Source organism: Thermobia domestica, chromosome 6 (assembly GCF_964235325.1).
Source record: "Thermobia domestica chromosome 6, izTheDome1.hap1.1, whole genome shotgun sequence".
NCBI lineage: Eukaryota > Metazoa > Arthropoda > Insecta > Zygentoma > Lepismatidae > Thermobia > Thermobia domestica.
In genome coordinates this window covers 248,864,611-248,879,541 of record NC_137459.1, presented here as the reverse complement: position 1 = coordinate 248,879,541, position 14,931 = coordinate 248,864,611, and the positions used below count along the sequence as shown (strand labels likewise).

The 14,931-nt window shown below is 34.9% G+C and overlaps 1 protein-coding gene across 4 annotated transcripts in view; it reads left to right on the top strand.

Moving 5' to 3' along the window:
• Positions 1 to 14,931, top strand: part of Nipped-B (Nipped-B cohesin loading factor) — a 212,886-nt gene that overhangs the window by 96,811 nt on the left and 101,144 nt on the right. For all 4 annotated transcript variants that reach the window (XM_081762740.1, XM_081762741.1, XM_081762738.1 and 1 more), the window contains exon 4: positions 11,271 to 11,386. In XM_081762740.1, the coding sequence (XP_081618866.1) occupies positions 11,271 to 11,386 (116 nt within the window). The remainder of the gene's footprint in view (positions 1 to 11,270; positions 11,387 to 14,931) is intronic.

The following is a 14,931-nucleotide window of genomic DNA, read 5'->3' as shown; positions in this document are numbered from 1 at the left end:
AAAGGAATAATTTTACACCGACACTACGAATCTACCGCGTCGTTGGGAATAGTGAGCAAAAACTACCCCATATCCCATATTTAACATCGGAATAATATAATCTTTGACGTCGCACCATCCAGTTCAATTTTGTCGCAAGAAAATGCTTCTCGCAGCAATCTATTTCCAGGATCTATTTTCGCAGCCTTCCGATTGAGTTAATAAATTTAGTGTATAAGACATGCCTTGGTGCTAGTACATATCTTAAAACAAAAAGTGAAAAAAGTCGATAAAAAATCTATGTAAATTCCATATTTCAAGTAAATTTTATATTTGGTATTATATGTATATACAGTGAAACATCTCAGTAGCGGACACCAATGGGACATGAAGTTTTGTCCGTTACTGAGAGGTGTCCGTTATAGAGAGGTTACAGAAGTTTAATTTCTCATAACGGTAATTGTATGCTGTAATATATAGTAAATACATTTTGTATTAGCGTAAATACGTAAAATTCAATATGAAAATACTCTTATTTAGTACACACTTGAATTACTGGGAGAAATGAAGGAGAAATTCATTTCTGTTAAATCATATTATTGCTGGGCAATGTTTAACGAAAAAGGCATGCTTTTTCCCCTACAACGGTAATAAAACTCATTAGCAAGTGTCCTCTAAAAATCCTCAGTACCATTGCAGAAGAAACATGTGTGTGTGTGTTTGTGTACTGGCGCGGCATCTTCGTTGACAGAATGGATGAAAAGGCAAGCTATTGGGGGTGCATATGTTTATTGACCCAGGCCCAATCACAAAGAATATCCTTTTAGAGAAAATGAAAAAGGAAGCCGGGAAAACTCTAACACTTGTTCCAGTATCATGAGTAAAAGAAAAAAAAATTTTTTTCCGAAAAAGTAAGAGAGGAAACATTGCTCGTTGAAAATGTTATCGTAAAAAAAAAAAACAATGTTTGTTTTATCTATGAAACTGTCGGTAAAGATGCAAGTCCAGACGAAAAGGATTAAATTTGTTAGGGAAGGGAAGATCTTTCGCATAGAATTCCTGGCCTTACGACTAACCCTGCATGAGTGTTATTGCCTATTCAAAATTTTCTAGGATTTCCGCCAGAAAGCAGTTTATTGCGGGGAAAAAATGCAAGTTCAGCTGTTCTGTTTGATGGTTCACTCATGAGAGATACACTTATGGAGAAAAGACTGTAATATATCGCAGAACCGAGAACAATTCCTGTCCGTTATGAAGAGGTTATTGAAACGTTTGAAAAAAAAAAAAGGACTGTCCGCGTCCGTATCTGAGAGTGTCCGTAAAAGGGAGGTTTTGTTCCGTAAGAGAACATATATTTTTGCCGGGACAAAAAAAATCTGTCCGTATTATAGAGGTGTCTGTTATTGAGAGGTGTCCGTTAAGGGAGGTTTCACTGTATTATTTAAAAAGAGAATGTTCTAAATAGACCTTACAGAAGGTTACAAAATACCTTTGGATAGTTTAGTAAACAAAACAGGAGAATTTTCCTTTCACTAAATTTAGAAAGCTAAAAATAATCTACGAAAACAGTAGTTTCGTACTTTTAAAAGAGAGTTGAAACTTCAAATCAAAGGTATTCTCGATCATCATTATATTGTAATGTTTTTTGGTAGAAACAATAATAGGTTGGTATTTATCTCCTCACCAAATTTGTTATAAGGTAATTTTTATAGAATAAAATACATTTTCTTTTTGTAAAATACAAAGAAAATAATTCAGTGTTTACTTTTATTAATGTAATATTTGTGTGTAAAATAACAAAGTTGCAGAAGTCATATTTTACAAAGCTATCAGCAACTTATCCTAAGTGTAAACTACTTCTTGGGATTATTCTCATGGAAATTATTTAGGAAGTATTATAGGAATCTTAATAAAAATATTTATTTATGAAGTATGAACAAGATCACATGAGTCGTTTTCGAGATTGTAGTCTGAAAAGAAATTCATCCCAAGAGTAAAGTACCTCTTGTGAATTTATTCGTAATGAAAAATATTCCCTGATTCATTTTTGAGGAAATCATCCGGAAAAACTCAACCTCAAAAATAAATATGAACGAAATCGCCTGAGTCGTTTTTTGAGAAAATAGTCCGAAAATGAAACTCACCCCAAGAATAAACCATTCCTCGTACATTTATTCAGGACAAATGAGTTATGCCACATTGTCAGGTTAGGTTATTAGTGAAATGTTTCTTTATGAAATGTGAACAAAATCACCTGAGTCGTTTTTTTGAGAAAATTGCCCGAGAAAAAAACTCAGCCCCAAGAATAAACTACCTCTTCTACATTTTTTAAAGACAAATGAGTTAGGCCATATTATCAGATTATTTTATTTATATATTATCCAGGCATTTGCCTAGTGTGAATGAGGAAAACCCAGGAAAATCCTCATTCAGGATAGCTAGCCTGAAAAAGCTATTAAATCTTTCCGAACGAGTGTCCCACTGGGTGTGAAACCCGAGACCGCTCGCATGGGGCCACAGTTACGGAATACAGTGTAAGCAGTACAATTTCTTGCGGAGCTGAAAGTGTTCTTCGCCCCTCTTAAAGTACAGCAAAGTATTGAAGATATTAGTTGATCATCAGATATCTTTGTGGGAATCTATTAATAATGTTGATTGAAGACCGCGGAAATATTAATATGAGAGCTATTTTTAATATTAGAGAGCAACTTAACATGTAATTAGAAAACAACATAGTTCGAATATAAAAAAAGAAAGAAAGAAAGAAAGAAATTTGTATAGAACAACAAAGTAGTTTCTTATAGGGATTTATTTTTGTAGTCTGTAAGGTATTAAAGATTGACCACACATCCTTGAGAAATGGAGGCGGTGACACCTCGTTAGAGTTAGCAGTAAATAATTACAGTTTGAGCGTTTGTAAATTCTTTTAGCTTAATTTTGCACTTCGAGAGTAATTAGTTAGTTTCATTAGTTGAAACCATCAGTTAGTTAGTAATTATGTTCTATGTTAATCAAGTATAATGAAAGTAAACAATTCAAGGAATTTCTAATTTCTACAAATATTATTAGCGTTTAAAGAAAAAATCCAAAGATGAGACACATACCAGTCGATAGATCCCACTGTGTAGAACAAAAATGAATTGCATCAATGTAAAAGCTCTGTGAGGTTTTCTAGAAAATTGAGGGAAAAAAAATAAAATAATTACGCTGTACGATAATGACGCCAAGTGTTAACATGTAACTGATCTTGAAATATGTACTAATCAAGCATTTCGTTGTGACATTAGCAAGAGGATAGTGCACAGTATGAATAATGAATTATAGCTCAAAATTATGTTCAACTCGTATAACAAAACTATTGTCCAAAGATAAGACATATATCAATTGATAGATCAAATCGAGATGAACAAAATTATATGCTTGAAAGTGAATTTTCAAGGGTAGTTTCCCAGAAAATCAAGATAAACGAATTTTTATGGCTTTAAAAAGTATGTCGTTCATAGCTAATCTGATGCAGTTGATAGTTTTTATTGTCCTGGAATAGTGGGTTATTATTAATTTATACACTCTATAAGAAAAATATGAACCATTAATACCAAATTGTATTTATTGATATATTTTTTTTAAATTCTCTTAATGGTGGCGCATATACTATTTGTAAATATAGAAAGTAAACGAGTGAATGAACTCTACATTTTAGACATATTAATTAGAAGTATGATTGCAGCTTTCTCTTTTATTTGATATTTCCAGAGAATTTTCGATGTAACATGTGTCTTTAGCATTCCGTTGAAAGCTCAATATAGTACTCTTAAATCTGAGACAGTTGTTCTGAACGCTGAGCGAAGAACATTATCAGCGTTAGAATTTGAAGACAATGTTTTCACTTCACAATGATATTTTTGTATCATGCAATATTAAACATCAAATGAAGCTAAAAATACAGTTTTACACACTGAGCTTTCAGACCAGTGCATAGACCACATGCAGCGTTGCCTCCTGTGCTACTCCTATGGCTTTCATATACATGTTTTGGTCATAAATAGATTGTATGTAGGGAGTTGGCAGGTGTTACGTAAAGATACTACGGAACATGGTTAACAGTAACATTTTAATTAAGTATTGCACTTGTTTTTCGTTGTTTGAAAGACAGGAACGAAATCGAGAAAGGAAGTCCATCTAAAGTGGCAGGTTAAAAATGTTCTTAAAAATAAATCATGGAAGAAGAATATAAAAGGGGATCTTGGGGTGGTGGGTAATAACAATCCTGAGTGAATTAACTTGACACAGTGTAGAATTCAGTTAAAGTTTTATTTCTGCTCCGATGAACTTCCGGATTCCTTCAACCGCAGAATTAGGATGGTTAGTTAACAAAGTGTGGACCATTTATTCCCTTGTCCGAAGCGGATCGTGTTCATAAGATCAAAATGTTTCGCATTGTTACGATTTCGTTGAAACATACATAAATATAGTCTACCAGTTTTAAACATTAACCTCTTAACATCACAAGCTAGGCTATAACAGTGCAGCTTTAGCAACAACAAACGGACGAGCTCCCGCTAATTGGGCTTTGTTGTGGACAAACACCGTGTGCGTGGACTTTCTCAAGTTTGTTCCTTTTCCGCCCATTTTCTTCATTCTACCATTACCATCCATCTCATCACAGTCTCTTTTAGTCTCGGTGTACGGTATAAACGTGGGATTTAAAGAAAGAAAGAGAATTCAGGAGTAGGTAGGTGACTAATCAGATTGTCTAAATATTATGCACTAGAAGAATTATGTAATTTGAGGTTAACGGTCTGAGAGTCCTGAGGTGAGTAAAGCGGTAAGATATCGTGTTTTTCATTACAAAACGAACCGATAGTTAATGCTCTAATAATAGGTTTGCAATAAAAATGGGACACTACTCTCTTGAACCAGTTTGGAATGGGAAATTTTTCAAGTTTGCTAAGAATAATTCATATAAAAACTGTAAGAAGTGTTTCAGAACGTACATATAAGCTTCACAATTGAGATTCAATACTTTCTAAAAAAGTAAGGTTTTATTATTAACTTAAGAAAAAAGAAAATAGTTATTCCTCAACTTTCTTTCTTTAAAGGCTTAGCCTGATTGGGCGTGGAATGATTCAAAATTGGCTTGACCTAAATTTTGGCCCACTCAGCACGCGAACTCTTTCGGGGAAGCAGATTTTGGAACATGTCATTTCACTAAGTCAACCATAACCCATATAAGTTTTTTGGGTTATGTAAGTGCCCCGTTGAAACTTATGTTGTCTTTGTTTTTGGTACGCTGTGAGACAAGAAATCATAAACAGAGATAATTTTGTGAACCCATCTGTGAATATTGGACGAAGGCTATTCTTTAATATGGCGATGTGCTTTGAGTTTTTAATATTACTTATACATTTCATGAGTCAACATTGCATCATGAGCCAAATCGTATCCCCACGCCAACGGAATATTTACCCTACCTAATGGTTACAATTATGGCTACCTAATGGTTCATGCTGAATGACTGAATTTTGACCAAACATATATTCGGCTTCTGCATAAGTGAGCAAAGAACGATTCGTCGTCTACGTGAAAATTGAGCCAAGTATGACTGATCTGAGCTGACACTATGCCGAAAGCTTAAAGAGTGTCACACCATCTCCGTGGCTCAGTATTTCCATTGCGCTCTATTAGCTGTGGTTGATTGATTTGGAGTTGAGCGTCCCGTTCAGCACCGAGGTTATATAAGACGTAGACCTACAGCTTAACGCGGGATCCGAACGACATGAGCTTCCACCAAGAATCCAACCCGGGTCTCCCGCACCAAAGGTGCGCACGCTAACCATATATTCACGAGGGAGTTCATATTGGCTGTTGTGAAAACTGGTTACCAATTGCAGCTTTCCCCGGACAACCTAGCTGATAAAGGTACCTGATACCTTACTTGAAATATTCTGGCAAGTCTGTAACCCTGCAACGGAGCTTTCCTTTCACCCTTATTTGTGGCCCTCGTTTATCGTGCTGTTCATTCAGGTTACCTAATGTGACGTAGAAGTTTTATGTCTCACTTTGTTGAGGTGGAGCGCAATTGGTAGTGAGCAGCGGAATCTTCAACTTGAACCAGTTTGTCTCTGGCTTATTTCACAAACGTATTGTTTAGCAATACTTCTTTGTAGGAAGTTTTGCAGTTTTGAGATGTCAGGGATTTGACAAATATACTTTGAAAATACGTCACTACATACAAATTTCAAACTGCAGATTCACGGTCATTAACGTGAAACAATTTTTTTCTGGCATGTAAGTTGTCGATTGAGTGGGTTCTCTCTCTATGTTGGGAAGAAATGATTATACATGACATGAAAATAAATGTAGAATGAGCCTGTTCCAGGCCCATCGACGGCATTGGCGATAGTAGTTATCGGTCGTATATCATTATGAAGCTGTGGGATTAGAATATCCTTCTAGACTGTTAGACGCTGAGTGAAAAAAATCAATATAGTTTGCAGAGTTGCGACGATAAAGGTAACTGGAGTACCTGAAAAAGTTAGGGAAATCGTAAAATCTTTAAAAAATCAGGAAATTTATAATAAAACCAATGTTACATAACAATATAACTTTATAAAATGCTAGAGCAGAAGGCAGTGTGCCCAATATAGAGAAATTATACCGAATTATAGAAATTATTATAATCTTTGTGTTTCCCTTTTGTATGTATAAATATTCTTGCTATTGTTGACATTCCTTTGATTTATTGAAAAATAATGTTAGCAATAGCTTCGTGTGAATTGATTGGACCATAGACATTACTGATAGACTGTCATTGGAGAAAGGAGATGAATTATTCGTTCCTTTTTTAGATTATGAGTGAAACTTTCAAATATTTGTAATCCTTGATAATAAAAAGCATAATGCTTCCTTGAAAGATTCTCAGACAAGACTGTCAAGAATTTTTGTAGATATTTTATATGAATATATTCAAATTTCACTATATTAGAAGTTCTGGGGAATAGTACATGGAAATCTGGAAACAAAAGAAGTGTTGTTTATAATTGCTTTGACATTTTTCAAAAATAAATATTTTGGAATATAACCAGACAAAATAAGAAAACAGCGTAAACGTCAGACATATGCAATACAAAAATGCATATTTCATCAATATGCAACGGATGTTCAAGAGATACCCTACAGGGTATAATTCCCTGTCATGCTTCCAACAGTAAGATGTTCTAATTTCAAGGTGAGTCCAAAGTAGGCAAAAGGAAAGCCTTGACAACAGAGGACACGGAATGCGTCGGCGGGAAGTCGGAGGTGTTAGGAACCACCAGTTCAACGGTTCCACGTGTTCGGAAGAACGTGTGCTGCGATGTATTTTGTCACATTATACTTCATGTTTTTTCACGTATAAGCGAGCTCCTTCGTGGCTAAGCGGTTAGCGTACGCGCCTTTGGCGCGGGAGACCCGGGTTCGATTCCCGGCGGGAGCTCATGTGGTTCGGATTCCACGTTAATCAGTAGGTCCACGTCTCATATAGCCTCGCTGCTGAACGGGACGTAAAACTCAAAATCAATCAATCAATCAATTTTCACGTATAAGCGTAAAGGAAAACATTGGAGCACGAATATTCCGAACACGTGGGACCGTGGTGCTGGTGGTCTCTAACACTTCGACTTCCCGCCGAAGAATTCTGTGTCCACTGTTGTTAGGTTTTACTTTTTGCCTACTTTGGATCGACCTTGAAATTAGAACTTATCTGAGAATTTTATTGAGAGCATGTCTGGGGATAATTGCAATGTAGAAAATTCTCTGCACAACCATTACATTTCGATGAAATACGCGTGTTTGTATTAAGTATGTAGGACTTAGCTTACACTGATATGAACCGCCACTCCATGGCTTTACGAATTCGAAATAGTGCGTGTTGAAATTGATCTTTCTTACGATTTTGGATAGCCCTAGCTTTGAAGCTATGCACTTTTCCCCACGGGTCTATATGAAGTTTTTCTCTTATTTTGATGTGAGGAATCACCTCTTAGTGTTTGTCGGTATAATTCAGTAATATTATGTATATAATGATTTTTAATTTGGAATTATTCACAGTTTACAAACCATTTGATAGAAGACGTTCTTAACTTTGAGGAATGGTCTCAAGACTTGGGAATTTAAAACACAATATGTTCAGTGTGTGATACTTGCTTGACACGGACATGGCGCAACCTGAGAACAAAATTGCGCATCACTGTGAATAATGTGTCTCCAGAAATGTCGGAAATTTCTGCTTCTATTCAGTTCATGAATTGGGGTTCGTCTTCAGCAGTTGCCCTTCAGGTAACCCTAAATATAGCCACATGGAGTCATATCCGGTTGATATTGGTGGCCATTCAAACCCCTTTCCATGCAAGAGGTGATAACAGTTGAATAACACACATTTATCAAACATCTTACGAAGATAATCGAGGACTATCTTTGTTGTGAGATCTTGCACTTTCGTGTTGAGACCAGCAGGTGGAAGGACCATCAAGCATACCAAACAAAAACGGAACACATTCTTCCTGGAAAATCCTGAGATACACTTCACCCGTGATGTTACTATCCATGATCACTGGACCAAAATTACAACAGAATATATTGCACACCATACGGTAACAAGTTCTGAATGTAAAGATTATCAACAACAGCATGTGGATTTCCCAATGTCCAGATTCGTGAATTTTGTTTCTTAACGTATCTCTCTGAATGAAAGTGAGCATTATCTGAAAACCATTGGTTGCCCAACACATCGCGGTCATTTTTCAGAATTTGACTAAAAGAATTGGAAACTCAAGCCATTTGATTTTTGCGTCAGATGACAGGGATTGAGTGAGCTGTATTCTATATGTATGATGACAGATCATTGCGATAGATTTTTCTAGCAATACTGTATGACACGGCATCTGTTGTAAAGTTTTTCGCAAAATTTTTGGAACTTAAGTGATAGTACTTCTCGCGCTTCTGCAATTCCCTCTGGATTTTTTAATTGTTTTTTTGTAATAGCAAAATTTTGGTTTATGTTGCTGCTGCAAACAAACATAAACCTAATCATTGGGATTATGGTTCAAATTACTTTCACCAACTCCCTTCGTTTAATATATATATATATATGTATTTATTTATTTATTGTAAGTTTTATGAACAAAGCAAATTGTTCCATGTATTAAAAATCGATATATATTTGTATAAACAGAGTTGATCACTTACGTTGAAACGACCTAGTCATATTTAAACCAATAGATACGCCGAAATTTTGTATGATCAAAATATTAACAGTAGAAATGGTTTGACATTCTTTGCACTGCGTCACCAGTTTATCAGTGTTCCGAACCTAATATAAAGTTGTATATTCTCAAATTACACTACGCCAGATTGTTAACGTATTTGAAGTCAACGTGTTAAACTAAAACATACAATACCACGTTTATTATTTAGGGTTAGAAAATAAGGGCGCTGCGTTGCAACAAACATCCAAATTTTAGAGGCCTAACAACTGAGACGGACGGGGCAGTGCATATCCAAAGTACACTCATGTCCAAAATTATTGTCGCATGTCTATAAATATATTGCTGTAAGAATATAATTTGATAACGAATTCGCCCGGTATTTCTTATAATGTTAGTGTGTGTATAATCGGCAAAGACATGTATGTGGAAAATTTCGTGTCAAAAGAGCAGTAAATAAGAACAATAAAACGAAAATAAAACTTTATTTTCCATTTAGCAACATTTTGTTTTACTGATTCTAATGTTCGTATTTATAATTCTTTTTTTATGAAATTTACCACAAATATACATTTCTCGATTATACACATAGCATCAGTATTAAAAGTACCCGGCAAAATCATTATCAAATTATATTCTTACACGAAGACAGTTATAGATATGCGACAATGATTTTGGACATGAGTGTACCTAAGTCTCAAATAGTATGATTGTGATACGACGTAGGCCTATTTGATTTCTTTTCAGAAGGCTTTATTTCAAAAAAAAAAAAAAAAAAAAAAAAAAACAATTAGACGTATCACATCAGGTGACAATTTTGAATAGACGTAAAGATGATAATGCCGTTTGCAGCATTTTAATACCTCAAACTGTTCCGTAGATACAAAAAACATAGGTATATATTGCTATACTGCTTAATATGACGTATTTGTGAATTTTTAAAAATAGTTGTTGCTTTCGTCTGTTTGTATAACATTACAAAAATAGTTTTTTATAGTTGTAACTATAAGTTCTTGTAAGTACACGATTGTAATCAGTGTTGCAATCTGTATCAATGATCATCTTATATTCGGAACAGTTTCAGATACAAAATTGCTGTAAACAGCGTTACGAGCTTTTTCATTTATTTAAAACCACTTATGAGATTGGATGTAATACATATCTAACTGATTTTTTCGGAATAAAGCCTTTAGAAGAAAGTTAAATTTTCAATCCCGTGTAACTATGTTCCTATTTATTAGAAATACGTCATATACTAATGATACAACTCGACACTAAGACACTTTCGATGTGCATTGTCCTGTCCGTCTCAGCTGCGTCTTTTACTGTTTTAGAGGTGATCATTTGGATGCTAGTGATAGTTTAGTGTCATAGTCTTGGAAAGAAATGTGGTATTTTAAGTTTTCGTTTAACAGTACTTGCACCCCCAAGCTTTTGGCTCACTGTATGGTATAAGTAAATATCGTGCTTAATCAGAATTTCTAATTGCTTACATTGGACTTATTTTCTTTTAGTTTGCCCAGCAACTAAAGTTATGGTTACACAAATATTAATCCCACATATAAATATGGTTACGACCTTTGTCCTATTTTGAAGTAGTTAAGTAATGCAATTTTGCGAAGTATCTGACACAATCTTGCTCTAATTGATATTTGCATGGTACAAAATTTCAACGTTTTTTATAAGGTGTACGCTTAAAAGTTACAAGATCATTACAAGATAGATCGTCCCCTTTTCCTTTCCTTTTGTTGATGAAGACGGGCAAAAATTCGGTTGTTGGCAAATTCATGTTGTAAGACACAAACTTGGGTTAACAATTAAAAGCAGGAATGTAACCTCTACCCGCAGCTGTGCAGTTATTAGCCATATCAAAGTACAAGGTCCTTTTTTGTACGAGACAAACTACAAAGTGTAAGAAAGTAAAAATCAAAATCAAAATATGATTCCCAGTAAATATTTGATAAATTTGTGTAATGTTAATTATTTTGGCTTTAAATTAATCCTTCACTTCTTAAACTGTGTAAACAATACTTGCTCTTAACTTTACAGAGAACTTAAAGATCACTACGCCACTGTTGAGTTGCTGGTGGAGCAGCAGCAGAATATTCCTGAATTGCTTAAAGCAATTCTTCTGAGGAATCCAAATGTCTTTAAGGGACCACAAGGTAACTATTTCAGTATCAGGATAATCTTCTGCTATAGTTTAGATGAATAAATATGTACAATTTGTGATATAACCGAATTGCGGTTATTATTGTTATATGTACTGTAATAGTGTTTAGAAAGAATAAAATTGAAAAGAAAACTAATTAATGCCAATGTCAGTAATTGTCTCCATTAATGTAAGTGGTAAAATTGAGTGTACATTTGACACTAAATTACGTACTTTTTTCTTCAACCAAAGGTTGGTGGCAACATGAAAGGATTAAATTTTCTCAACTCAGTGCCAGTAAGTTGATCTTTGTCATAACATTATCAGAAAATGTAAATGTACTTTCTCGTACCATTTCCTGTTTCTAAGAAAGAATAAAAAATATGTATCGATAGAGTATAAGCATTACCTTACATACAGTCACCTTCAAACATACCTCGATCTTCTCACGCAATTGAAGAGCCACACCGGTATGGAGAAGAAATAAATTTATTTAAAATCATATAATAAAGGTAACAGAGACAAACAAGAAGCGATTTGAAATGTGCAATTTTGCAACATAAAAAAAAGCAAACACTGTATTTTCAAAATTTAAATCCAGTTGTTTTGAACGTGACTAGAGTATTATATCCGGTAAGTTACAGTAACTGGCGAAATTCTGTTATATTTTGTTTTTAACCCTCACTCCATCCTCACACTTTTTTTTTAAATATATTATTATCATCATATGAGAAATGGTAGGTTTCTGCCTTTTGTAGAAGTAAATAAATGTTGCTGCTACCTATCTGTTTAAAGCTCTGTATTCATTTGTTCGACATGGTTGCACGGCTAATCGATTCCTTTGCAGTTGCTACTAAATCGAAGTGACTACATCGAATCCATTCTTTGTATCCTGTTCAGTTATTTCAACCAACGTTGAAGGCTACGTTTCGAGTTGCTCTTCTTGGACCGATTCGAAATTCAGACCAACAATTTCAATTCAATCGAAAAACTACGTAACAGTATGTTATGTTATAGCAGAATAATTACAAGACGAAATTAAAATAGCAGTAACAAGTGAAAAGTAAAGAAAACCATATTGCGTAACAGAAAAATTGATTTTTGAGGAAGAGATAATAAAAGGATCACATACTTGTGAAAAAAATATCAATAAAGCACTCAAAACAACTGTAAAATAGCCAACCTATTATTAACGAATTCTATTCCATACTATCAGTTGCACCTGTCCTTTACACTTGTCCCCCTATGTTATTCTTCTGCCGTGCTATACTGTGTATTCCCAAATATGAAATGTTTCGTAGAAATGCTATATCAAAGGGTTCAACTAGAGAACAGCCCAGCATTAAAATAAAATTTTTATAACTAAAATCTATTGCTTCTTAAAGAAAGGGAGCGCAACTATGCAAGCGGTAAATTCTTCCCAAATCTCTGGTCTTTTGGTTCTAAGATTTCCATCTCAGCCGAGTGCAAAGCAGAGATGCCTGACTAATTCAGGAGATCCAAAGCAATATAATATTTTGTAGTCATGCATTGAAGAAAGATGCAGATCTCAATTCCCTGTTCGCACAGATGAGACAAGTGTTAGCAAGGACTCTTACCGTCTTCCAATACTGCGGTACTACTTTGAATGTCGGACTGGAATGTTTCTTTGAAGTATCAAACTTTCTAACCTGGAGATAAGATTTTCACACTTCAAGGTAGATACAAGTTCTTTGTGAGCTTTTGTAATATCTACCGCTAATGAACACTTCAATATGGAGTTTAGAATTACATAATAGAACCTCCTGTATGTCAGGGTGCTATTCATAAAAAGCTTCTTCATACAGGGCAAAAAGAGTTATGAGTGTAGTCTTACGAGCATCTAATGTTCTCCGTATGTGTCTTCCTTCCAAGATTTGCTTCACAGTTGCAGGGCTGTATGTCAGACTCAATCCACAATTCAGGGATACCTGTTCCATCAGTGTATTTACTAATGGTTCTCAGCTGTGCCATAACAAAATATGAAGCTCTCCAGGCTTAAGAATCCATTTGTTTTGGTTATTTGTTTGAATTGACGCTTGACTGGTCTATAAAGTTCCATATCTAGTGTAATAACAACTTTCTTTGCATTGCAGTTCACGAAACTATTTGTTTTCTCCAATGTCTTCATGAATGCAATTTCAGTTTGACTGTTCGTAGGGGATGCAGGAATGAGTGGAGCACAGATACCTCAGTTCTCTTTCTTTCAGAACATATAAGGGTGTTGTACGCCGACCAAGTGCATACGTAGTTAGATTCAGAAGGGGTCATATTATCTGAGCCTTGATGAGAGGAAAATTCTTTTGTATTAGTAACTTGATAATGCTAGATCAGGGACGATAGTACAAACGTCTGTAATACAAACCATACAGTGTTATGTAATTTTGCTGTTTCCATTTCAAGGTTGTATGTTTTTGTATTTGTTTCTGCATTAAGAGCAGGCATGGTTTAATTTTGAGGGAAACTGTACACGGTTCTAATTGTTGTTCTTTGAAACCTCTCACAGAACTTTCACATGACTGTTTGTTTAGCATTAAAGATCTTTTCTCATCATATCTCAGCTCCTGGGAGATTGTAAAAACAGTTCAATCTAGAGTTCTATTACCGTCTGGTGTATCTTCTTGGAAGCCAATATTATCGGCTACACAAAATATGAACCTACCTTTTGTGACTTCAGGTGGAAGGTAAACTCCTCTATTCTTTGCATTTCTTTTGAAACCTCATATGCTATATCATCTAGGCGTATAATCCGGTGATAGTCCACACAACATCGAAAACCATCAAGAAGTTTAATAAGTTGTTTGCTTCGTGTTGTCTTGTGAACTGCTATACCAATTGCTAATGGAACATGAATATCACGAACGTTGCGAGATGCCTTGACGTCTGTTTTGCTACTTAGTGTGATGTCATATATTCATACATCAAACTTTGTGATAACCGAACAGCTCTTTTTCTCTCTTTTGTTTTATTTTTTTCTCATTTGACAGCTTGTTAGCGCTGACACTGGTCATGTCTGCTTAAACACCACTTGAAGAAGAAATAATACAACTACATTAGAACAATATCATCAATATTGTCCTGTATTAGAGATTCTGTCAAAGTTTCATTTTTTTGCTTCCATTATCAATTTCCTGATGTACAGTTGTTGGCCGCAAAGTATAAACTCCTCATATTGTTTCCAACATCAGCTTTGCTTGCGTCAGTGCTATATCTTTTGCTTCTTTCAGTGACACCCTCTTAGATTCTTACTTGCGTTTCGGAGTGCTAAACTGCACGTCTAACTATAAGTTCTTCTTCAATTGTATTCCCAAGTTGCCGTATAGTTTTCATTTCGCTTTTAGGAACGCCATTTGACAAATATTTTTATACATTGTTTCCACTTCGACCATATTTGTTACATTCCCGTCTTCCAAGAAATATATTTCATTCCATTAATGCATTCTATATCTGATGCTTCATTACATTCATCTTGTTCTCTATTTGAAACATTTGTCAGCCTTAAACTTCTTGTTGATGTGCTTGTTCTAACAGTTCTTGTGA